The sequence below is a fragment of the Artemia sp. Qi Xiang Cuo genome, chromosome 3 (assembly GCF_049724085.1).
Source record: "Artemia sp. Qi Xiang Cuo chromosome 3, ASM4972408v1, whole genome shotgun sequence".
NCBI lineage: Eukaryota > Metazoa > Arthropoda > Branchiopoda > Anostraca > Artemiidae > Artemia > Artemia sp. Qi Xiang Cuo.
Genome location: NC_142796.1, coordinates 26,031,134 through 26,055,860, shown reverse-complemented (window position 1 = coordinate 26,055,860; position 24,727 = coordinate 26,031,134). Strand labels below are relative to the sequence as shown.

Here is a 24,727-nt window from a genome sequence, read left to right as displayed (position 1 = left end):
CCCCACAGGCACTGGAAGCATCACCAGAATTCCAAAAGCAACCCTCTAAAGAGTTTACACATTTAGAATAAACAGGGAAATAACACACGGGTTGTTTTTTGTTAAAAGGCCAGCATCAAAATTTCTAAGCGTTCAAACCGTATGCAAATCACATAGGAATTCAATAAAACAAATTTTGTATCATGTTTGTCACTAATATAACGAAGGAAAATCCTCAATTCTTAGAAATTTCTTTTTCCAGGCCTTCATGAAATCCAAAACATTGTTCTTTTAAATTTTTTTTCTGTAAAAAACCTTGTAAAATCCTTCAATATAATAATAGTTTCCCTCCCTCAATCTATTCCGGGCACTGAGAGGCAACTTAAAAATTGTAATTGACAGTGCCTTTAATTCTTTGAATGTTTGAAATCTACACGTTGAAACAAGAGAATTTAGTTTGAAAAGCATTTTCGAAACCTACTTAAACTTTGCTTCAAGAATGAAATTACTTTTATTTTAAATCCTTATATGCTTATAAATTTTTATACAAGTATTTTTTTTTCAAGGCTAGAAGCATTTTCTTATTTCTGAAATTGTCCCAAAGTACCTTTCAAAGGGCGAAGTGATAATCTTCCCGAGTGTAAAAAATAATACAGAGCTTTTAATTTCACACAACTTTCTGGCCATTACTAGTTTTTATTTAAGAAAAATTGACCCCTGTTTTGCTTGTTGAATTCTTTTTTAAATGTACCTCAAGTATCTCCCTCCAAAGGAATATTATGCTCTTAAGAAGTAAAAGAAAGCTCCTATCCCAGAGCGTAATTTAGTCTCAGTCTCTCTCCCTTATCAGTCTTCTGGATATGCCAGTAGGATGAGCAGGTAGATTCATGGAGATGGTTATTACAAAAAACAGGGCTTAATACTACTACTACTACTACAATTAACAACTCACCACAGTACCAAGCCACCTGAGGCCAACACAGCTAACGCACGCTCCTCTTCCCTCCCAATCTATTCTAACTCCCCCTCTTTACACCCTCCCAGGAAGTTCCCATTTTTTAGCCCTAGACGGATGGCCGAAAAGAACAATCTTCGGCAATCTGTCATCCTTCATCCGCACAACGTGCCCTAGCCACCTCAACCTTTCTTTCATTATAGCCCTAGAGAGCAGCATTGAACCACATTCTTCGTACAGCCTATTGTTTGAAATACAGTCAGTCAGCCGGGTACCCAGAACAATCCATTAGCAATTTCTCTGGAAAACATCTAGCCAATCTTCATCCGCTTTTTGAAACGCCCTTGCTTCAGAGCCATGTTTGACCCCTGTCATCACTGTAGCTTCTAATATTCTAATCTTGGTTTGCAGACTTATCTTCCTATCCTTCCAAGAAACACATATTTCACTCATTACGGTAGTACTTCGCCTATTTAAAAATCATTAATACAGAAGAAAAATAAAGCAAAAATATAGTTCCATAAAACTAGAAACAAACTAAAACAAATGCAATCAATTTCGAAATTTTACCTGAAATTTGTTACTTGATTTTCCAGGATGATCCTCAGTCTGTCCTTGACCTCCTGAAATTTCTCTTTTTCCTCATAAACTACTGTACCAACCCCATCCGGTCTAAAAAAGAGAACAAATTTATTTATATGTTCAATTTTATAAGAAAAAAAGACGAAAGTTAACATAAGTGCCTAATCAATACTTATGATAAGTTCGGCCTCGAAATTAGATTTTAATTCGACCATGAATTCGGCCTGAAATAAAATTAAATTTTAATTTCAAGCTAAAAGAAATATTTGGCAGTGAAAAAATTAAGGATTTAATTATTGATTTCTCAGAACTTAGAATTGTATTATATTTATAAGACTTTGAATGACCTTTCAAGCTAATATCTTCTCGACTGTAGTTTATTCTAGCCTATTGGCCTATTAGATTATTTATACTAGCCAAAATAGAGTGTTACTGAAAAAAAGGGAACCAGTGAGCCTTTTTTCTGCTTTTAAAAAGAAAGAAAAATAAGTTTTTTTTCTAAAAAAGGGCATTAGGTAAGATTTCTGATCAAACGAGCCCTCTCCCAGCTTACTACATCCATCTATTCTATGTAACAGGGCGGGAAAAATTAAAACCATAAATTACCTGCTTTAGTAGAAATGAAGCAACATTTGCGTGGAACTTGCTTTCTATCTTTTGATTTTGGACTTTCATATTGCAATATTAGCCTAAGATAAAAATTAAAGAGCGCAGAAATTGTCCAATATAAATTTTGGTAGAAACTGAAAGTCCTTGGTGAAACTTATTAATATACGCTGCATGTTACGTCTTATTCTAAGAAACTCAAATTGCAATTTCAGCCTCGTATTTCTGATTAATGACTAAAAAATCATTAAATAAAAAATTTGTTAAAAAAATACTAATTATGAAATTAGACTATAAAACTAAATTACTTGTTATTAATACAAATATACTGAATACAAAAAAACGATTGGGAAAGTTTTGAAGAAGTCTATTGAATTGTTGATTTTTACTAAATTTTATTTGATCTTTTTTTAATTACTTTTGGTTTCAAGTAAAGTGCAAATATCACTCTACCCTTGAGGTAGGTTTGAAGAGGGTCGGCAACACCGGATAGAAATAAGCTTGTGAAAATCAGAACTAACGAAAGTGCTGTTGATAGTTCAGAAGTGAGAGATTTGCCTGGTAAGGATGAGTCAGAAACGGTTTAAAAAGGTTTGAAAATTAACAAGTGTTCATATACTGAACATATAAATGAACATATACTGAACATATAAATGAGTTTTTGAAGTATGGTAGTTACGAAGTTATCGATAAGGTACTGAAAATTTAAATATGCTTTTTGATAAAGGAGAAGTACTTAATGATTTATGGAAAACTTTAATTAAATCCCTTCAAAAGAAATGTAATTATGTAGTAATTATAGAGGCATTTTTTTTAGAAAGCAAATTCCTTAGAACGTCCTGTTTTCTGTTTTTTTCTGTTAATTCCTGTTTTTTTAGAAAGCAAATTCCTTAGAACGATGGTAGATATTAGACTAAGGGATGCTGCACATAAAGCTTTAAGAGAAAGTCGTAGGAAAGAGATAGGATGTGTCGTGTCTACCTAATTTTAATTCTTAAATAATAATCGAGTCTGAATCGTCTGCAGAGTCTGAACCGTCAGAGCCCTTTAATCTGGAGCTTTATATATTATGAACAAGCATTTGCTTCAGCTGATAGAAATTTTTTATTGAAAGTCTTGTCCTTTTACGTTAAAGCAATTAAAAAGTAAACTTCCGACACTTATCACTAAGCGCACAATATAAAATAAAATTGCAAGCTGGGTTTATAGACATCAAAAATTGAAAATATAAAATTCCCTTAGCATTTATGACACATGTGAAATGGGTCCGTAATAAGCTAAATTCATAGTTCTCTTTGTCATCAAAAGTAAAAGGACCATTTGACAGTTATTGTTAAGACCAAGGATTTTGTTTTCTCCTTTATAATACCAAATTGTACCATAGTACATTTCAATTCTTTTTAAATACATTCTGAATCGTTCTGGAGGTGTGACAGTCAATATTTGTGGCTGACAATCGTATTCTTACTTAACAATCAGAATCAGTGTCTGACAACAGTAATGCTTTTGTCAGTCAGGATTAACAATCAAACATTCGATTCCTTGTAATCCAAGTTAAATTATATAGAATGATATAAGCAAGTTCGACAAGAGTAACTCTAATAAGAAAAAAAAAGAAAAAATTAAAATCAAAGATTAATGGTTCTGAACAATGGTTCTGCATATATCTTAGCTTTTAGTTTTTATATATGCAAATGTTAATGGGGAATAAGTACTGTTATACGCCACCATTCGCCATTATTAACACTACTGCTAAAACAACTGTGTAACAGCTATTTATTTGTCTCCTGTTTTGCCCAAAACAGGGAGTCGTATCTCTTTCTTTTAAAATTTTACTAATTTTATGATCCCGATCGAGAGGGGTCTCCATCGGGATAGTAAAGGGGCATGGGTTATATAGTAATTTTCTCTCCAAATTATTGGGGAGCAACTGCCCCCCGAAACAACACCACTGGTAAAGGAGCTCTAACTTATGCAATTTGCCCAGTAATGTCAGCAGTTTGTTTGAAGTGGAATAACGAGTTAAAAAGGACTGTGTCTTAAATATATATGGATGTACTTTTTTTTATATTTCATCCTAAGAAACACAACAGAGGCCAGGGAAGAAAATGGTTACAAACGTGATGGTAAAAGTTCCGTCAACTAAGATTCCACTAAACTTAGATTGTCCTAGATAATACTGTTAGCAAAATGAATGAACGTTTGAATATTTTAAGCTTTCAGGGTAAGTGAATAGGTTTAAAAATTAATGTTAGGCCACTTAAATTAAAATAAATGAGAATTCTTACAAGTTTCCCCATGATTTTCATTATTTTATTGAATGGGACAGGAAATTAGGGCGAAAAATGGGAAACAAAATACTAAACAACTGCAAAACGTCAAAAATAAAGCTGAAATACAACAAAACGGAAACGCTGACCTTATAATTTGCTTATAGACTCAGTTTGCTATTAATTTAAAAAACTTCTTCCACAAAATAAGTTTTTCAAAGAAAAGTAAAAAACTCCATTAAACCAAACATGAGCAAAAATAAAATCAAATAATCTACTAAGCGTGAAACTATCACAAATCAGCATCGATAAATAAATGACACCCAAAATAACCAGAAATTACAATAGATGACCAAGTCAAACTCAAAACGAGCAGAAACTAGCACAAGTAGGGCTCAAAACCCCTATGCCTTCCCAAGGCCAGAACATAATTTGCACTTTACTGAAAAAATATTAATGTTTTTACTTTTATAACTTTAATAAATCAAATAATATTAACATTTTGATTATCTTTCGTTTTTACCAAAAAATGTAGTTTTTTTTTATATAATTTGCTGATAGACTTAGTTCACTGTACTTTATGCCTTTATTTTCACCAAAAATTCTTGTATTTTTTTTTGTAATATTAAATGACTCATCTTTGATTATTGTAGACTGAAAAACAGACAATATTCTTAGGCCTTAGACGGTAGACTCAGATCATTTCAAGCCACTCTTTTCAACATCATGCTTCGAAACTCAAACATTTAATAATCCTCTTACAGAACATTTATCAAAACTTTAAGTATCTGTCCCGTGTTGACGCCCTTAGGCCATAGTAGACTTTAATGCCCATCATAAAATGGCATCTCTCATTAACCCTAGTCCCTAGTCAAAGCATGTTCTACAAAAGTTCCGTCTGATCTGATGATTGAAAGTGAAGGGCCGATGAGAAGTCTGAAAATTAAAGTTTAGGATCGTTCAAGATGACGCTGACATTCAGCAGATTTTCTAATAAGCCGGTTGAAATCCTGCATTTATAAACTACGACAGTTGAGTTTTCAAATGCTTAAAGAACTAAAAGGAAAACAATTAAAAAAAGGAAATAAAGTGGTTAATTGACTCACAAAAGAGAATAAATGAGCAATAATAGCTTACCGAGCAGGAACTAATGTATCACCACCAGTGTGCCTGGAAATAAAAACAAAGTAAAAATTTAGATTTGGGCAGTTCCATGGATGGCGCCCATATGGGGGGCAGAGGGGGATCCAGTCCCCCTTGGCTGAATGATGCTGCCTTATATTTTTTATTTTTGTTTTGATATTTCTATTATACAGCATTGGAAGTGCCGATTAGACCAGATAAGCCCCCCCCCCCCCCTCCTAAAATTCAGCTTATGGGCGCCAATGGGCAGTTTATCTCTATATTGGGATAGATCAATCAGAAAAGGACAAACAAGGATAAACAAAGCCTATCCCTTTTATAAAATTTTATATTTGGAGAAAGAGACTTTAATTCTCCAAAAATCAAAAACAAAACCTTAACGTACACTGAAGAGTGATTTTAATCAACATCAAATGAACAGAGGTTATCTCACATGACACGAGACTCAAAACCCCCCAGTCCCCCAGTATATATTAAACTGTGGAATATACCTTTCATCGGAAATGCAAAGTGCCTAGACTGTATGGCATTTGTTCCAGCAAATGCTTATTTAGAATTTATAAGTGCCATTTCTTTGAAATATAGGATTCAAGCTTAACATTTCACTGTTTAATATTTAATCATTTAAGCAATCGACAAATGACACCATGTAAGTACTCATAAGGGGAAGGGTTCCAGTTCCGTATTCTGGCAACTTATAAGTACTTTAAATTGAAAAATCGTTTTTAATGTTCAGAAATTTCCATTTAATGCATGTAAAATGAAGTAACCCAATACATACCCTGAGGTTAATGATAGATGCGTCGAGTATACGCATACCAGAGGTACTTTTAAATTAACTTAAACAAATTTTAAAAAAAAAAAAAAAAAACAACTCGGTAAGAAATTCCTTAAATCTGAGTGCTATGGCAACACTGAAACTTTACGTTCATGCAAAAAAAAATCGTTAATATCTAATAAAGGTAGACCATAGACACATTCTAACAATGATAGCAGATAGCATTACTTTTCGAGTCATCCTAGGATCTGTCCCAGTCGTTACTATCATTCTACTCCAAAAGGAGCGCCTTAGCTCCGCCTTCGAGTTCAACTGAGAGATAGACGCGTGCAATCACCTCGATTGACCAAAGCAACACAAGTTGACGTTAGCATTCGCTTTGATTCGGACCAAATTAAATAATGAGTAATAGTGAGATAGTGATTGGATTGTTGGACAATTTAGTCTATGAAGATTATGATCGTGAGAGGCGTGGAAAGCAATATAAAACTCATTCGCGTCGCAGAATACTCTCACGTGAGAGTGATAGCGATCAAACAGATGGCTTTCGGAGCCCAGAGTTTCAAACTCGTGCTCAGTATGGCTCTCGGAGCCCTGAACTTAGTTCTAGGAACAAAAAATCTTGCTCTCGGAGCCCCATAAAAATCAATGACACAAAGCGGAAGACTTACCCGGATTAGCACAAAGGTAGAAGATTGAAAGAAAACATATCAACTAACGCTATATTGCAAAAGATTCATGAAGAGCGGTCGTGTGCCAACAAGGGTCCTAAAATCCACGAAAAACGTACCAAAGTTGCGCATAGCGCTTTCTCTGCGCTTTTGGAAATAGTGGAGCTAAAAGAATTATTTGAGCGCCACTCTAAGTCCGCAAATACTGAAAAAATTATTCCTCCAAAGGTGAATAGTGAAATCTGGGCTATTCTCCCATCACAGGCGAAACAGAGGGATGCTAAGGCACTTCAAGTGCAGCGGACAATTCCTCACTCAACATTTTGTGTTTTAGCTGCAGCAAATGCGATTCTTGAGCTAGAAAATGAGCATATTAAAGAAAAGGTTGTCAAAAACCTTACAGATGCAGTTCACATGCTTGACCTCACCAATTACGATCTAAGTTTAGAAAAACGTCATGCGATGAAATTCGAATTGAGCCCAGATCCCACTTTAGCATCAGCTTGATGTGCTCCTGAAGTCAAAGTCACGGAGTATCTTTTTGGCAAAGATATTGCCAAAAAAACGTCTAAAGCTAAATCCGTGGCTGATTTGAAAAAAAATCTTTTGGGAAACAAAAAAACGTGCAAAGGGGGGCCTACCGTTATCGCCGATGGCAGAACGAGGCCCCCCGTCCAAATTATTGCAGAATCCAAGGCCAGGACCGTCAAGAGAGGGCCAAATTCCAGAATTTCCAGAGAAGGGATCGCCACATAGCTGTTATATGCTATTTAACATACCCCGCCCTTGATTTTTATGATTTTGTTGTTAATTTCAATAGGCAGTAACAACATTTGGCTGATAACTTTAAAGCTGGGAGAATTAGTAAGTACATCTCAAAATGGCACTCAATAATCAGTGATTTGAATATTTTGAATATTGTAGCCTCAGGCTATAAGATTGAATTTGAGAAAACACCACTAAAAGCTTTGAAAACAAAAGTTTTACGTTTGAAGAAATACAGGATATAAGAAAAGAAGTTGATATTTTATTGCATAAAGGTGTTATTGTTAAAGTACCCGACTTCAGAATAAAGGAAATACTTTGTAATTCTCCCGTTTTAACGGTCCCAAAGAAAGATGAGTCTACTCGGTTTATTCTGAATGTTTAAAGTTAATAGGAAAACATTGAATATTATCATTTTAAAATGAAATGTGTTCATTCTATGGTTCTTTTAATAACAAAACATTGTTATATGACCTCTATTGATCTATTCGATTTTTATTATTCATGCCCTGTTGATTTTGATGATGAAACATGGCTTTGTTTTCAAGTTTACCTTTGTTATGCTTCCACTTCGATGCCGCATGGCCTATAACCTGCCCCGTGGGCACTTGCAAAACTTATGAAACCTGTTATCTCTCTGCTTCGAAGAAAAGAGTATTTGTCAGTTACGTATTTAGACGATTCTCTCCTTCTGCACAAGGTCATATTTAGAATGTCAAAATAATGTCTATGAAACAACGAAATTACTGTCAGAGCTGGGGTTTGTGATCCACCCGGGAAAGTCAGTTCTCATTCCAAGCCAACAAATAGAATTTCTGGGTTTTTTGTTAGATTCGCGATCAATGCGTATTTTCTTGCCGGAAAGAAAAATTAAAAAAGTTATACATTTGGTTTCAAAAATTCTCAGTCAAAAATTGACTACGATTCAAGAATTGGCCGAAACTCTTGGCGTTCTTGTTTTAACATTTCCAGCAGTAGAATTAGGGCCTTTATATTACCGAAAAGCGGAATCGTTGAAAACTCAAGCACTAAGGTACGCGAAGGGTGATTTTGCGGCAAGGATAATTTTAACGTCCGATGTAAATTCGGAACTACAATGGTGGTTGGATATTGCCAATCATGCTTCTAAAGCAATTGAGTCTAGATCAATTGACAAATATTTGTGTAGTGATGCGTCGAAACTAGGTTGGGCACTCGTGGATGAATATTCCATGAAAACGGCCACAGGTGAATGGTCCTCAGAAGAGAAGAGATTTGATATCAATGTCTTAGAAACGAAGGCCGTTTGTCTGGGATTAAAATGTTTTGCCCAAGATATTAAAGGCATGCATGTTCGGCTGCGTTCTGACAATATAACCACAGTAGCTTATATAAATAAAATGGGAGGATCAAAATTTAAATTTTATAATTATTTCGCAAATAAGGTCAGGCAGGTAGTATTGGAGGGTAAAGGGTGGATATCTGCAGAACATGTGCCTGGGGTTGCTAATATCGCGGATAAGGCATCACGAAAATTTGATAATGAAAAGGAATGGAAATTGGATTCTCAAATATTTACTATTTTGAATTTTTTGGTATGTCAGTCAATAGATATTGATTTGTTTGCGACTAGATTAAATTTTCAGTTTAAACTATTTGTTTCTTGGAAACCAGATCCAGAATGTTATTTCGTAGATGCATTTGCAATGAATTGGAAGCATTATTTCTTTTATGCATTCCCCCTTTAAGTTTACTTCTGAGGACCCTTCAGAAGGTGGAAACAGATCAGGCCACTGGTACTTTGATCTTTCCAAATTGGACCACACAAGTATGGTATCCCTTACTATTAAAGCTTTTAATAGGAAGTCCAATATTTCTACCAAATGATATTTTTACTTTGTCTCTCCCACAGAAACCGACCTTGCACCATCCATTGTCAAAGACGTTACGCCTAGCGGCTTGTGTTGTCTCCAGCAAGGGCTTCACCACCAAGGATATTCTCCTTCCACAGTCGATATTATCATGGATGGGTGGCGGAATTCACCTAAGCGCCAGTACGAAGTTTACATTGAAAAATGGATCGACTTTTGTGGAAGAAACACCATCCAGGCCTTGGAGGCAACTCTACCGGAGACTTGAACATTTCTTACGGAACTTTTTCACTCAGGTGTTGGATACAGTGCTATTAATACTGCGAGGAGTGCTTTATCGGCAATTCTACCAAGCCTTCAGTTAGGCAGTAATCACATCACCAAGAAGTTTATGAGAGGTGTCTTTAATAGAAGGCCTAGTCTACCCAAGATTTCAAGTATTTGGGATGTAAAATGTGTATTCGATTTCTTTAGACTGCCAGCTTGGGATATCGAAAATCTTCAATTAAAGACACTAACACAAAAATTACCGCCTAACTGAAATACAGTGTCGTCAAAAGGCTTGTTAGGGTCTTATTTCAATGTGGGTTTGAGGAAGACTTCTGTGGGGAAACTGTGAATATAGGGATCCATCTTCAGACGACTTTCAAGATCGTTTAAGGCCTTTATATCCCCCATCTTAGAGCCGAATTCTTCGTTTGACCGGGGAAATAATTACCCTGGACTTACTGAGAATCCTGTTGAAATCATTATCTCACAAGTATTTTGGTATGCTTGATTGAAAAGCCCTAAGTAGAGCCTAAATTATTAAATGATGCTGAGGAATTTTTTTTTTCTATCTTGAACGTTTTTCTTTTCTTTGGTTACTGTGCTCTTGTGAAGTTTTTTAAGTTTTATTTACTCATGTATGTAGTGTATTTCAGGTAGAAATATTGGACTTCCTATTAAAAGCTTTAATAGTAAGGGATACCATACTTGTGTGGTCCAATTTGGAAAGATCAAAGTACCAGTGGCCTGATCTGTTTCCACCTTCTGAAGGGTCCTCAGAAGTAAACTTAAAGGGGGGAATGCATAAAAAAAATAATGCTTCCAATTCATTGCAAATGCATCTACGAAATAACATTCTGGATCTGGTTTCCAAGAAACAAATAGTTTAAACTGAAAATTTAATCTAGTCGCAAACAAATCAATATCTATTGACTGACATACCAATTACCGCCTAACTTCGGAGGGACTCATTGGATTGGTAATTTGTATTTCTAGTGCCCTTTTTAAGAGTCAAAGTGATCAGAGGGCAGCTAACTCCCCAAAACTTTGAGGATGACTTAGTCCCCCACACCCCCACAATCTTCTGGGGAAGGGCTGCAGGTTATGAACTTTGCCCATTGTTTACATATAGCATTGGTTATTGGGAAGTATACAGACGTTTTCAGGAGGGGGCTTGGAGGAGGGGATTACGTGGCAGGATCTTTCCATGGAGGATATTTGCTGGGGGAAGGGACATTTCTATGAAAGGGGACGCCGGATTTCCCAACATTATTTCAAAAACGATCATGAATTAAATTTAAAAAAATCAAGTTTTTCAACTGAAAGTAAGGATCATCATTTAAACTTAAAGCGAACAGAAATTATTACGCATATGAGGGGGTTCGCTCCCTAGTCAATACCTCGCTCTTTACGGTTAAGTTTTTTTTTAGTGCTTTCAAAATTGCTATCTATTTTATTGATTTTATCAGCTTGTGAAAGAGTTCAGTTTTTGACCAGTTTATCACTTAGTAATATGGTACATAATGACGATGGAAGTTTTGATTTTCAAATCAATGTGTTGTTAAAAACAACTAAAGGGGGAAACCACAATTCAGTAGTTAAATTTCTACATTTTAACGAGTCGTCCCTGGGTCGAGTGACGCACCTAGCTAGTTATATTAGAATGACATAATAACCAAATAGAAACGATGCACTTTTTCTTACATATCGTAAGCCTTATACTGCTGCGTCCAAGTCATCTATTTCTAGATGGATAAAAGAACTTTTATTTCTTGCAGGTATAGATATCAGTGTTTATGGTGCTCATAGCACACGGTCTGCCTCAGCGTCCCACCTTAAAGCAAGAGGAATTGATGTAGATCAAATCATAAAATATGTAGGCTGGACAAATGCCAAAACGTTTGCAAGGTTTTGTAATAAATCAATTGAAAGTGGTCAACAGTTATCTGTCTTTTGAATATATTCACTGTAATTTGTTATATTTGAAATATCTTTTTATAAATGAATTTTTGTACAACAGCCCGTTTTAATGAATAGGGCTATTATTCATAATTAGTGTTGGTATAGCTCATGCTGAACTTTAAAATCTCAGTTGAACTCGAAGGCGGAGCTAAGGCGCTCCTTTTGGAGTAGAATTGATAAATTAAACAAAAACTTACCAAGTTTGAAGTTTGATTGTAATTCTACTCCAAAGAAGGAGCGCCAGCGTAGCTGAGAGTTCAACTGCCCTCCCAATTTCCCTTCCCATTTAACTCTCAGCATTACATCATGAGCTTAATCACTGCATATTATAATGACTTTAAAATACTGGTGTTGGTTCGGTCAATCGAGGCGATTGCACGCGTCTATCTCTCAGTTGAACTCTTAGCTACGCTGGCGCTCCTTCTTTGGAGAAGAATTACAATCAAACTTCAAACTTGGTAAGTTTTTGTTTAATTTATCAAGTAATGCCTACTAAATTTGCTAATAAAACCCATCCTTTGTAGCCAAATAGAGGAGGAAATAAGTCTAGTAAATTTTTTATTAGCGTCTGAGGACAAATTCATTAACTATTTCTTACTGGAGTTTGACAGTCCAAAGGTCAAATAACCATGCCTTCGGGTGTGACGACCCCCATGCCAGCCCCCGGGGAAAGGGCTGCAACCTATGCAAGGTGCATATACGGAATTTATTCCGTATAGGAGGGAGGCTACCCCTTCCTCATCCCCCGTCGTGGTCGTAAAAACTTCGGAGGATACTCATTCGATCGGAAATTAAAGTTCTAGCCCTATTCAAAATTTGAAAGTGATTGGAGACCAACCAGCCCCTGTCTGAATGCTGTTTTCGATATCTATTCCTTTTGTTACCTCTTAGGACATCTGCAGAAACAAAAACATCGCAAAGAAGAAAAAAACAAAGACAACAGCAGCCAGTGGAAAACAGAAAAAAAAATCATGCAAATATTTCGGTTGAGACCTCCGCTCAACCGTCCTCAGTGCAGAATAATATTAAAAAATGCAAATAAAAGTCCAAAAGACAATATAAAAACCAAACCTCAAAATAAATATTGCAACTAAAATAAGGACCCTTTCGAAGCACCCATGAAAAAGTAACTGAATAAAAAATACAATAAGTGTCATTTCACAATTTCATTTTATGTAAAGCATTCTTAAAGGTTAATCGTCCGTTCTTACGGTTAAAGGTTAATCGTAAAGGTAAAGCTTTCTTAAAGGTTATTGTCCTCGTTTCTCTCTTATTTAAGATTTTTTGTTTTGTTATGATTAGCCAGTGTGGTCCCAGAAATTATTATATATATATATATATATATATATATATATATATATATATATATATATATATATATATATATATATATATATATATATATATATATATATATATATATATATATATATATATATATATAGAATATATATATATATATATATATATATATAATATATTGAACATATTCACATCAGACACATTCAAATATTATAAAATGTTATATAGCTCTATCCCTAGTTTAAAAAATTACTATTTATGAATATTATTAGTGTTACATTAAAATTTTGTACTTTTCCTGTGGCTGCTCAATTTTGGGTGCGTGGGAATTTACCATGGGAGGAGGTGGAATTATCTGGGGGGAATTTTCACGGGGGATTTTACGGGGGGGGGGAGATTTTCCAGGGAGGGGGGAAAACCGTGTCCCTTAAGGATTAAGCACTTTTCCAAAGTTATGTTCATGAATTTATGACAAACGTTGAGGGGTAGTGATGACAACCTTTTCATGGTGCCCTTAACAGTAGTAGGCACAAGTAATGGCGTACTACTGCAGATTTCGGTCACCTTTCAGTGACTGGCCGTCCTTTCCATTGCCTGACCATGAGGCAGGGGTTATTTTATAGATATGATGCCGAGATTGAATGAATTGAAACCCAGCAATGGCTGCCAGAGTCAAGCCCGGGCGCCAACACCTCTGGAAATATGAAGCGTCAATCATGGCTTAAGAAAATCTCCCTTGAGAAGCAATCCAAGGAAGAAAGAATTTCTCCTGCTAGTCCTGGTTGTGAGGATCAAGTACCGCCTACCTCGCCCAGCCTGAAGCTGGCAAGTGGGGTTCTAGGGATGGGAGAAAGGTCTCCAACATAGTGGAAAAAAAGATGGGTCTGTCCTATCTAAGAATTCCACACCCAAGGGAATACCAACAGTTTTTCATTGGAATGTGAAAGCGATGTGCCTTTATGGTTGAGGCCTTGCCTCAGTTTTGTTGGTCCAACCATAATAATAATAAATATAATAATAATAATAATGAAACAATTTGAAGTGGACAAATCTACCATAAAAATAAAGTTTTCGGGAAATGATTGATGACAGACCGAATTTCATTTTAGTGCAATAAGGTTAGAGATTATTACTAATTAATGTTAGATGCGCTATGAAGTTTTGAATTTTATTTAAATTAGTTATCAACTGAAGACGTGGAACGTGCCTTTTGACTTTTTACAATCAAATATGCTAACGTTTCATAGCTGAGCTCCCTATTCACGAATCTGAAATTAGTGTTTGGAAGAAAATTAGCTTCAATTGCTTATTGATTTTTTGCTCATATTACGAGTAAACACATGTCTTATCTTTTTGGCTAAATGAAGCAATAGCTTCAGAAAGAGAGCATGCTCACAAATTCAAATTATATGGGAGAGCATGAAAACGTTTTCTAATGATTGGTAAAACACTAAAATTCATAAACTGTACCGTAAATGTCGGGCGTCTAAGACTGTTCAGCTTATGATCAAAGAGTGTTTAATACATTATAATCAGGCCCAAAATATCTTCATCTTCTTTTACATATGCTATAGGCTCACTCCATTACTGTGATAAAAGTTTTTTGTAACAGATAGAATAAACATAAATATGGTGTGGGACTTGCTTTACGAACGAAATATATGTTTACATGATCCTTTTAACCTAATAGGGGAAACTTGTTTTTTTTTACGTTATTTATCTTTTCTTGAATTTTGTACGTGAATTTGGCCCCTTTTGCGATAAAAAGAAAAATTAAGAGCAGACAAACAAAGCATAAATGTGCAACAAAACAAGTTTTAGCTTTACATACATTATACATACATACATACATACATACATACTTTTAATACATACATACATTATACATTTTGTCTTTTTAACAAAATAGGCAATCAAATCGCCTTTGTATGTTTTTTTTCAGTTAGTTCTGAATATGTCTCTTTTCTGTGATAACTTATCTTTGAATTAATTTTTTAAAATTTAAATTTAAATAATAAATTTAACTGAATTAGTACAATCTATTTAAAAAAAAACAGAGACAAAATCAATCGGTAGTACACCAGAAACGTTGCTCGTGAGGGTGTGCTACTAACAAGAAAATAATAACAACAACAAATATGAGCAAAGGACACGCAATACAACTAAATAATGACATCATGCCGAAGCAACGATAAACCTAAAAAACATTAGTTACAAAAACCAACAATTCAATGAATAATACAAAAAAAATATCATTAAAAAATTTATAGCCATTCAATTACGATCCGTTTCGAAGGTGCGCTTACCTAGCAGCCGCATACCTAGCTCGGGGTTAAACTGATTGATGTGTAATTCTTTAACAGTAGGACTAAGCTTATTCGAAAGCTTAGCCCAGTGGTTCCTGGGCCATGCCCCACCTAAGCATTTATAAAAGCCTGATGTCCCCCTCGTAAAATTCAAGTTTTGTTATTCAAATTTTTCGTGAAGTCACCTAAAGGAACCTTAAAAAGCAATTAACTTGGTATTTTTTGGGTCGTCCCCTTGCCATATTCTATTCGAATTTAAAATACTGTCTGAATAAAACACCTTTTATCCAATGTATAACGTCATTGCAATACTATCATGTCTCTTTTTTGCTATTTAGACGCACTTGAATGGGACGAAATTCACATGAAAATGTTTTTTTTTCAAAATGAAGGCTCTAAAGTATAATCAGCCGAAGGGTGCACGTCCTGCCTAAGACCCCCTAAAATATTGTCATGCCCCACTGATGGGGCCTGAGCCCCATGTTGGGAATCATGGGCTTAGCTCCTCTATAAATAACTAAAAAAGTAGTTCAACTTGATACTAGACGAGGATACCCAATATCTCCTCTTAACCAAGTACTGTGACCGTTAGTGAATTTTAGATCTATCACGAAATACTCCTGTAAAACAGTCAGGAAGGAGCACATTACAATACTTATGAATAAAGAAATGGCATAAAAATCACGTAACCCAGATTCATACAGTATATTAGAATTACTACATACTGACCTCACCAAAGCCCGATTCCCTCTTATGATCTAATAGCATTTCTGTAGGAGACGTATTGGGGAAGTATTGAAAGGAAAGAAGCAGGTTATACAGACGAGTAGTACAAAACAATCAAGTGTATAAGAGCAATACAGTAGCCGTAATATTCATGAAAGAAAAAATATGCTTTCATTTACGAAGAATTCCTAAATTACGTGATAATATTTTACTAATATCTTTTAAATGGTCCTTAAGTGATACATTTTGATCAATGTTAATTCTAAAGCACTTAACAATTCTCGACCTCCAAGCAATTTCATTCTGCGATACTATTTCTTTGATCCTAAAATAATATTCCAAATACTCCGAAAAAGTAACATAATTTGACTTGCAAAAACAAACAGTTGTTAAGTGGGAGCAACACCCATCAATGTCATAAAATCAGCAAATAACGGTGAAGTGTGTTACTAGTTCCAGAAGATACATGCTCATTAAAATAATTAATTCTAAAAGCACTTGTAACAGAATTAGGTATATAATTAATATTAAAAAAAAGTAAGACTAAAACAGAGCCCTGACCAAGATGCTGTGACCAAGATGGGCCCAGGATTGCAAAAAACCTCCATTGAACTGGAGGTACCAGAGACTTCTTGCTGTCCAGTTCTAAGCCAGTTTATGTGCTTTGGTGTAGGACTGAGAAAATGTGTTGGTCCCTGTCCTGCACAGGTTCTGGGGCTGTTGCTTTTTCTGAGGCCAAACAATTTCAATGATTTAAAGAATATGAAAGCTGTAACTTGGAATGTTACAATATTAAAAAACAATTATTGTAGCAAAATTTTGACTGACAAAACAGATACCTCAAACTGGACTTGTTACAAGTTTCAGAAAGGGTCCAGCCCGTCCTCCCATGGCACAGAAAACCTCCAAAGGGAACTATGAGAAATTATAAAGTGCCTATGCATTTCAGGGACAAAGATACCTGTTGCCGCGTTGGAAGTTTTGAACCTTATAATTGGAGGAATGAACAACAAGGAAAAGACTGTAAGCCAGTGATAACAACGGTGATTTTTTTTCTATTTTGTAATTTTTTTTGCGTACTGTTAAAACTTAGTTAATAAATACGAAATATTTAGTATAAAATTCAACTTTTGAATTTTGTATATTTTGAAATAGCCCCATTCGTCCTGGTTTTTAATCATTAATACTCTTTTCTAAAATTATTTAGAGCGAAATACTCCTCATTTTCCACTCTCCTGGGTGTCTTCATTAGTTCTAATAATAACCCTGAGGGCTCTTTGTTTCGGATCTCTGAGATCCCATGATTTATATAGTTTCAAAATTCTTTCCCGTGGACTTTGTTTAACATCCGGTGGTTTTGTCTTTACAGGTATTTTTTAGACTAATTTTCGACTCAGTAAAAAATTTCGGGGGGGTGGGGGTCAAACCGGGTAACAACCCCCCCCCCCCTGGATACGGCCTTTGACAAGAGACAGGGCGGAGATACAAAATTTTGATACTGATACTTTGTATTTCTCCTCAACTTGATTTTAAATTTTGCCATCATAAGTGAGTGGTCAGATCCTGCATCCGCCCCTCTGTTTGCCTTGCAAACTAGGATATCCCACTAGATTCCTGCAACTTAGGTTTCATAATTTTGTTGAAGCTGCAAAAGTCGGTTACAGAGTGAAGTTAATTCTTTTGTTTGAACAGTTGACTAAGAACGATGCTGTACAATTGGTTTGTTGGCAAGAAGGATGAACTCCTTTGAAAACTAAATTTCTTGATAGTAATGACATTTCTATACTTGATGACTTCAAAAACCTTACATTTGTAGCAAATCCTCCTTTTCTCCCTCCTCCTTATCATTTTATTATAACTGGACAAACCAGGTAGACCAAGAATTTTGCCTATGACTTTTAAGATGAAAATATAGGAGATAGCTGACAGCCCAGTAATTCTTTAACAGTAGGACTAAGCTTATTCGAAAGCTTAGCCCAGTGGTTCCTGGGCCATGCCCCACCTAAGCATTTATAAAAGCCTGATGTCCCCCTCGTAAAATTCAAGTTTTGTTATTCAAATTTTTCGTGAAGTCACCTAAAGGAAGCTTAAAAAGCAATTAACTTGGTATTTTTTGGGTCGTCCCCTTGCCATATTCTATTCGAATTTAAAATACTGTCTGAATAAAACACCTTTTATCCAATGTATAACGTCATTGCAATACTATCATGTCTCTTTTTTGCTATTTAGACGCACTTGAATGGGACGAAATTCACATGAAAATGTTTTTTTTTTCAAAATGAAGGCTCTAAAGTAGAATCAGCCGAAGGGTGCACGTCCTGCCTAAGACCCCCTAAAATATTGCCATGCCCCACCGATGGGGCCTGGGCCCCATGTTGGGAATCATGGGCTTAGCTCCTCTATAAATAACTAAAAAAGTAGTTCAACTTGATACTAGACGAGGATACCCAATATCTCCTCTTAACCAAGTACTGTGAACGTTAGTGAATGTTAGATCTATCACGAAATACTCCTGTAAAACAGTCAGGAAGGAGCACATTACAATACTTATGAATAAAGCAATGGCATAAAAATCACGTAACCCAGCTTCATACAGTATATTAGAATTACTACATACTGACCTCACCAAAGCCCGATTCCCTCTTATGATCTAATAGCATTTCTGTAGGAGACGTATTGGGGAAGTATTGAAAGGAAAGAAGCAGGTTATACAGACGAGTAGTACAAAACAATCGAGTGTATAAGAGATAATACAGTAGCCGTAATATTCATGAAAGAAAAAATATGCTTTCATTTACGAAGAATTCCTAAATTACGTGATAATATTTTACTAATATCTTTTAAATGGTCCTTAAGTGATACATTTTGATCAATGTTAATTCTAAAGCACTTAACAATTCTCGACCTCCAAGCAATTTCATTCTGCGATACTATTTCTTTGATCCTAAAATAATATTCCAAATACTCCGAAAAAGTAACATAATTTGACTTGCAAAAACAAACAGTTGTTAAGTGGGAGCAACACCCATCAATGTCATAAAATCAGCAAATAACGGTGAAGTGTGTTACTAGTTCCAGAAGATACATGCTCATTAAAATAATTAATTCTAAAAGCACTTGTAACAGAATTAGGTATATAATTAATATTAAAAAAAGTAAGACTAAAACAGAGCCCTGAGGGACACAACAATTAAGGAAATTTTTACTTGAAAAGAATCCATTCAGTTAATCATGCTACTCCCTATTCTGGAGGTAATCACGAAGCAAATCCAAGGTAGCCGTTCTTAAACTTACAAAATAACCTCAATAATATAAAATTACTTAATAATTTAAAGATAAAGCTGACCTTAAATTTATTTTAGTAAAGTTCATCACCAGCTAACTTTGCTAATTATCACGTACGATGGACGTTACAAATGTAACGATATAATAATTATTTTTAAAATATGATTTTAGTCCGTTTTTTTTAACATATTCTGCAGTAAGTGGTGGAATCACTTTTTTTTTATCAAATCCAATTTTTTTTACGCTTTATGTTTACTATCGACTTCCATTTTTCAGATTTATATAAATTAATTAATATATATAAAAATATAAATTAATACAAGTTACAATAGATAAAACATAGAGTATGATCACATCATAGTTGAGCTACATACTTGTTTCCATGGACATGAGAAGCACAATAAGCAAAGCTAATGTGCAACAGCGTTGGGTCGACCATCATGCCTCTTTCAATGCGGTCTAGTAAGTCACAAAGATAGCAAAGGTGACGATGACAACCTCTGACACCGTATCGCTCACAATATTCATCAAGAACAAACATTTGACCTGGACTGAACCAACCCTAAAATAGAGATAATTTGATATGAAAAGATTATTTCTAGAAATTATATATTGCCCACGGTGACTAAGGAAGAAAAAGAATAGAGTAAAAAAAAAATTATCACCAATGCAGAAATGTCCACTGAACATTGTTTTAGGCTCTGAACATTGTTTCACTAGAAAACATTGTTTCATTGTTTCACAAAAACGTCCACTGAACATTGTTTTAGGCTCTGAACATTGTTTCACTAGAAAATATTGTTTCATTGTTTCACAGAAACGTCCACTGAACATTGTTTTAGGCTCTGAACATTGTTTCACTAGAAAATATTGTTTCATTGTTTCACAGAAACGTCCACTGAACATTGTTTTAGGCTCTTTCACTAGATCATTATTCTATTTGACTATTCTTTAATTGACATTAATTCTAAAGGAAATGAGATACTAAGAGATATACCGTGTATTTTTTCTCATTCGTCAAAGAATCTTTTGATTAATAACCTTCTTATCCTTTTAGTCTTTAAAACATAGGGTTTTAGTTATTTGATTTGGTTAATTCTAAGTTAACAGGTTGTTAGGAGATGCAGCTACAAGAATGACTTGTGGCTTTTATGTGGTTGTTTAGATTTTTCATATAATTTAGTTATGTGTTTTTTTAGAAGTAAAATGAAAATAACATAATATAAAAGAACTACACCACCTTAAAAGGAAAAGGGGATAAAGAGCAATTGAAAACATAGATAATTTATATGTGTATATATTTGCAGTATTTAGAAAAACAAAAACAGAGAACATTCCATTGGAAAAAAGTTAAAACTGAAAATTTCCAAAAAAGACAAGATTTTCAGAAGAAAATAAAAGATTTGAAAAATGAGCTTCTGGAGGAGGCATAACTCGTGAAGTCCTAGCATTGAAGGTCCAATATTAGGCGGATAGTCCATAGAATAAAAAAGTTTCTTAGATATATTTTTTAATAAAAGACAACGTTTAAATGAAAGTCATACAAAAGATCTCAAAATCTGTGGGACTAAAGGACCCTTTGAAATTGAATTCTTTTGGATCGTGCCCACTCAAACTTTTCTCAGCCTCAAGTTTCAAAATATAGGCATGTTGTTCCTTTTCTGACCCATGATCATTCGAGGATTATTTAGGTAATGGTAAAAAAAACACTACAATTTTTATCATTAAAATGCTTCAGGTAAAATTGCAACAGTCAGTATTCAAATATGTTTAGTATACATTTCATGTTTGTGGTACAAATTTCTCAACATAACAGCTTTGAGACAATTAATTGGTTCAGGCGTTTTTAAAAGGTTCTTAATTTCATCACTTTTAATTCAGAACCTATATTTTTATTTTGAAACCTATTGATTTCAACTTAAAAAAAGTCATTTGAATAAACAAGAATTTCAATATAAGCAATCTATTTAGTTTTTAAGATGTACTGAAAAATTAGCACAGACGATAATATGGACTTTGAAGTTTTTTGAGTGGCAGCAAAACTACACTTATTTGTGGTAATCTCAGTTCCTTTTAAGTTTTACTTTATTATTCACTGTGATTTCTATTTAATTTAATTCTTCAATCACAATAATTTATCACCGTATAAATTCAATATTTTATATAAGCATAAATCTTATAAGTTTTATTTTTCATATTTTTCATTATTTTTTATTTTCCACTCTTTATTTTTCATGGATCTTTTCTTTTCAAATCAATTAAATAACAAAACATTTTATTTTCGACTTTCATTCCAGAAAATTGTCTTTATTTGATTAAAATTTGACATCTGTTTTATAAGCGCTAATAAACAAAAATAAACTGCGTCAAAAAAAAAAAAAAATGTAGGTCTGCATTTAACTTTTACGCTATAATCAAACAGTTCGTGGTAACGAACTGTAAGTAAGGAGCGACCCGGCTCAATGGTAACCGAAAGTCTAAAAACGGAATTTTGATACCAATAGATACATCAAAAGAATCATATTTTAATTGTGATTTCAAATATATAAGTTTCATCAAGTCTAATCTTACCCATCAAAAGTTACGCGCTTGAGAAAATTTGGCTTATTTTCGAAAAAAGGAGAAAAGACCCCCTAAAAGTCATAGAACCTTAATGAAAATCACACCATCATATTCAGCGTATCAGGGAGCCTTACTGCAGAGGTTTCAAGCTCCTATCTACAAAAATGTGGAATTTTCCATTTTTTGCCAGAAGAAAGATCACGGATGCGTGTTTATTTGTTGTTTTTTTTTCCCAGGGGTAATCGTATTGACTCAGTGGTCCTCGGGTGACCCAGTGGTTACTCGGGAGAATATTTCCGTGGAAGATGTTTCTTTTGGGTAAGGGACATTTCTATGAAGGAGGCGCCGGATTTCCAAGCATTATTTAAAAAACGATCAGAAATTAAATTTTAAAACAACAAGTTTTTTCAACTGAAAGTAAGAAGCAACATTAGAACTTAAAACGAACAGAAATTGTTACGTATATGAGGGGGTTCGCCCCCAAGTTAATACCTCGCTCTTTACTCTACAGTTTTTTTTAGTGATTTCAAAAGAGCTATCTATTGTGATTAAACGGACTTTGTGATTCAGGAGTTTGTGAATTAAACGAAATTTTAACTTTTAACTTAAAGAGCATGGTATTAACTAGTGGGAAAAGCCACTCATGTACGTAATAACATATACGTAATAAAGAAAAACAATAAAAAAAAGCGATACGGCTCAATAGTAATCGACACTTTTAAAAATTGAATTTTGATGTCAATAAATGTATCAAAAGAATGGGTTTATAATGCTGATTCTAAAGATATAAATTTTATTAAGTTTAGTATTGCTCATCAAAGGCTACGAGCCTGAGAAAATTTGACTGATTTTTTAAAGAGGGGGAAACATCCCCTAGAAGCGAAAGAATTTGAATGAAAATCACACCGTCAGATTCAGCGTATCAGAAAACCCTACTAGATAGTTTTCAAGCTCATATCTGCAAGAATCTGCAACTTTGTATTTTTTGCCAGAAGAAAAATATACGAATATAGAAGTTCGTTACGTAAGTTAATTTGTAAATTACGTCAGAAACAAATTTACAGACAACCATTTAGCAAAAGAAAAGTAAAATTTTTATGCAAATTTTGTTTACTTATTCAATGACGGTGAGCCGGAATAAAAGCTGCATTAACTAAAAAACGATCAGAAATTAAATAAAAAACAAGTTTTTTAAACTGAAAGTAAGGAGCGAAATTAAAACTTTAAACGAACAGAAATTATTCCGTATATGAAAGGGTCTGTCCCCTCCTTAGCGCCTCGCTCTTTACACTAAAGTTTGACTTTCTCACAACTGTATTTTTTTTAAACAATAAAAAACTTCAGCGTAAAGAGCGAGGCGTTGAGGAGGGGACAGCCCCTTTCATATACAGAAAAATTTCTGTTCGTTTCAAGTTTTAATGTCGCTCCTTACTTTCAGTTTAAAAAACTTGTTTTTTTAAAAATTTAATCTTAAATCAAAGAATTTCGCTGAATATTGCAGCAATATGCAAGCAATGTCATATTATTAAGTAAAATAAGCCGACATGAAAGGTATTTTATTGAAACTTATTTTTATTTCTATTAAAGCTAAGAAATTAGAAACTAATAATGTTCTTATAAAATCTTAGATATTAAAAATCTTTGAGAAGTATTTTTATCCGATTTATTTGGACAAAATTCCAAGCAAAGTTTACAAACATAAATAAACTTCAAAAGTTTACTAAAAAACTGAAAAAATTAATGATAATAAAAGAAGAAGTTCAAGCTGTTATGAGTTTTCCACTCAGGTAGCATTGTGAAGACCAACTATTCCACGATAGATTCTTTTTTAAATCTTTTCATAAATAATCATAAATAATCATAAATAATCTTAAAGGAGAAACAAAACCTAAGAGGTAGGAAGCCATTAAAAACTATGCTCAAAGAAACAAATAAGATATAATTTTCAAAGCCGGTATAGAACTTTGTATTGGAGTCATTTGTTGCCTTTTTCTTTGTTACTTTTATTGCATAAAATCTTTTTATGTCTTTATGCTATTTTCTTATTCGTGTTAACTGTCTAATCTTCTTTTTTTATTTTTATCATTGACAAACCCTTCCGAGAGTGAAATCAAAATATTCGGCATTTAGTAGTATATATATTTAAAGCCAGGCCATATTAAGAGGGGTTAAGGAGCTTAACACCCCTCCCCCCTAAATTTTTGTTCGACTGGTTAACGTAACAAAAATATATACAAATTATGATGCGTTTTTTAGAGTTTTTTTTTGTAACCCCCCTCCCGAAAAAAATACTGGATACGGCCTTGTATATATTACTTAGATATTTATTCACAATCTGAATTAAAATTTTACCCGTTGATATAAATTTTATTTTCATTTTAGTTAGGAACACCGCAATGGAGACTCATTGGGTGAAAAACTGCTTGTTGGTTCTATTAGTACCGAGAAAGCTATAAATACTTTCTATGAAATGATTGCTGTTATCAATTAATAAGTGATCTATCATAAAAAACTGAAAAATATAAAAAACGCTTCCTTCGAAAAGGTTAATAATAATCTTTAAAACAAGTCATTTAGCTTACTTATGTTTCAATTAAGACAGAACAAAGGCGGGAAGAACTAATGGAAAAGGAATTAAAGTTATTGGGAAAGCGGCAGTTCTTATATAACTGGCATATCCATGAATTGAATCAATACATGTTTCCATAACAAAAGATA

General features: G+C 34.1%; 1 protein-coding gene across 3 annotated transcripts in view; it reads right to left on the bottom strand.

Annotated features, from left to right (window-relative positions):
- The window catches only part of Cadps (calcium-dependent secretion activator 1), a 245,037-nt gene that overhangs the window by 114,901 nt on the left and 105,409 nt on the right, over window positions 1-24,727 (bottom strand). For all 3 annotated transcript variants that reach the window (XM_089085689.1, XM_089085690.1, XM_089085691.1), the window contains 3 exons: window positions 19,822-20,009; window positions 5,530-5,562; window positions 1,505-1,606 (listed from right to left, as the gene is read on the bottom strand). In XM_089085689.1, coding sequence (XP_088941815.1) covers window positions 1,505-1,606; window positions 5,530-5,562; window positions 19,822-20,009 — 323 coding nt within the window. The remainder of the gene's footprint in view (window positions 1-1,504; window positions 1,607-5,529; window positions 5,563-19,821; window positions 20,010-24,727) is intronic.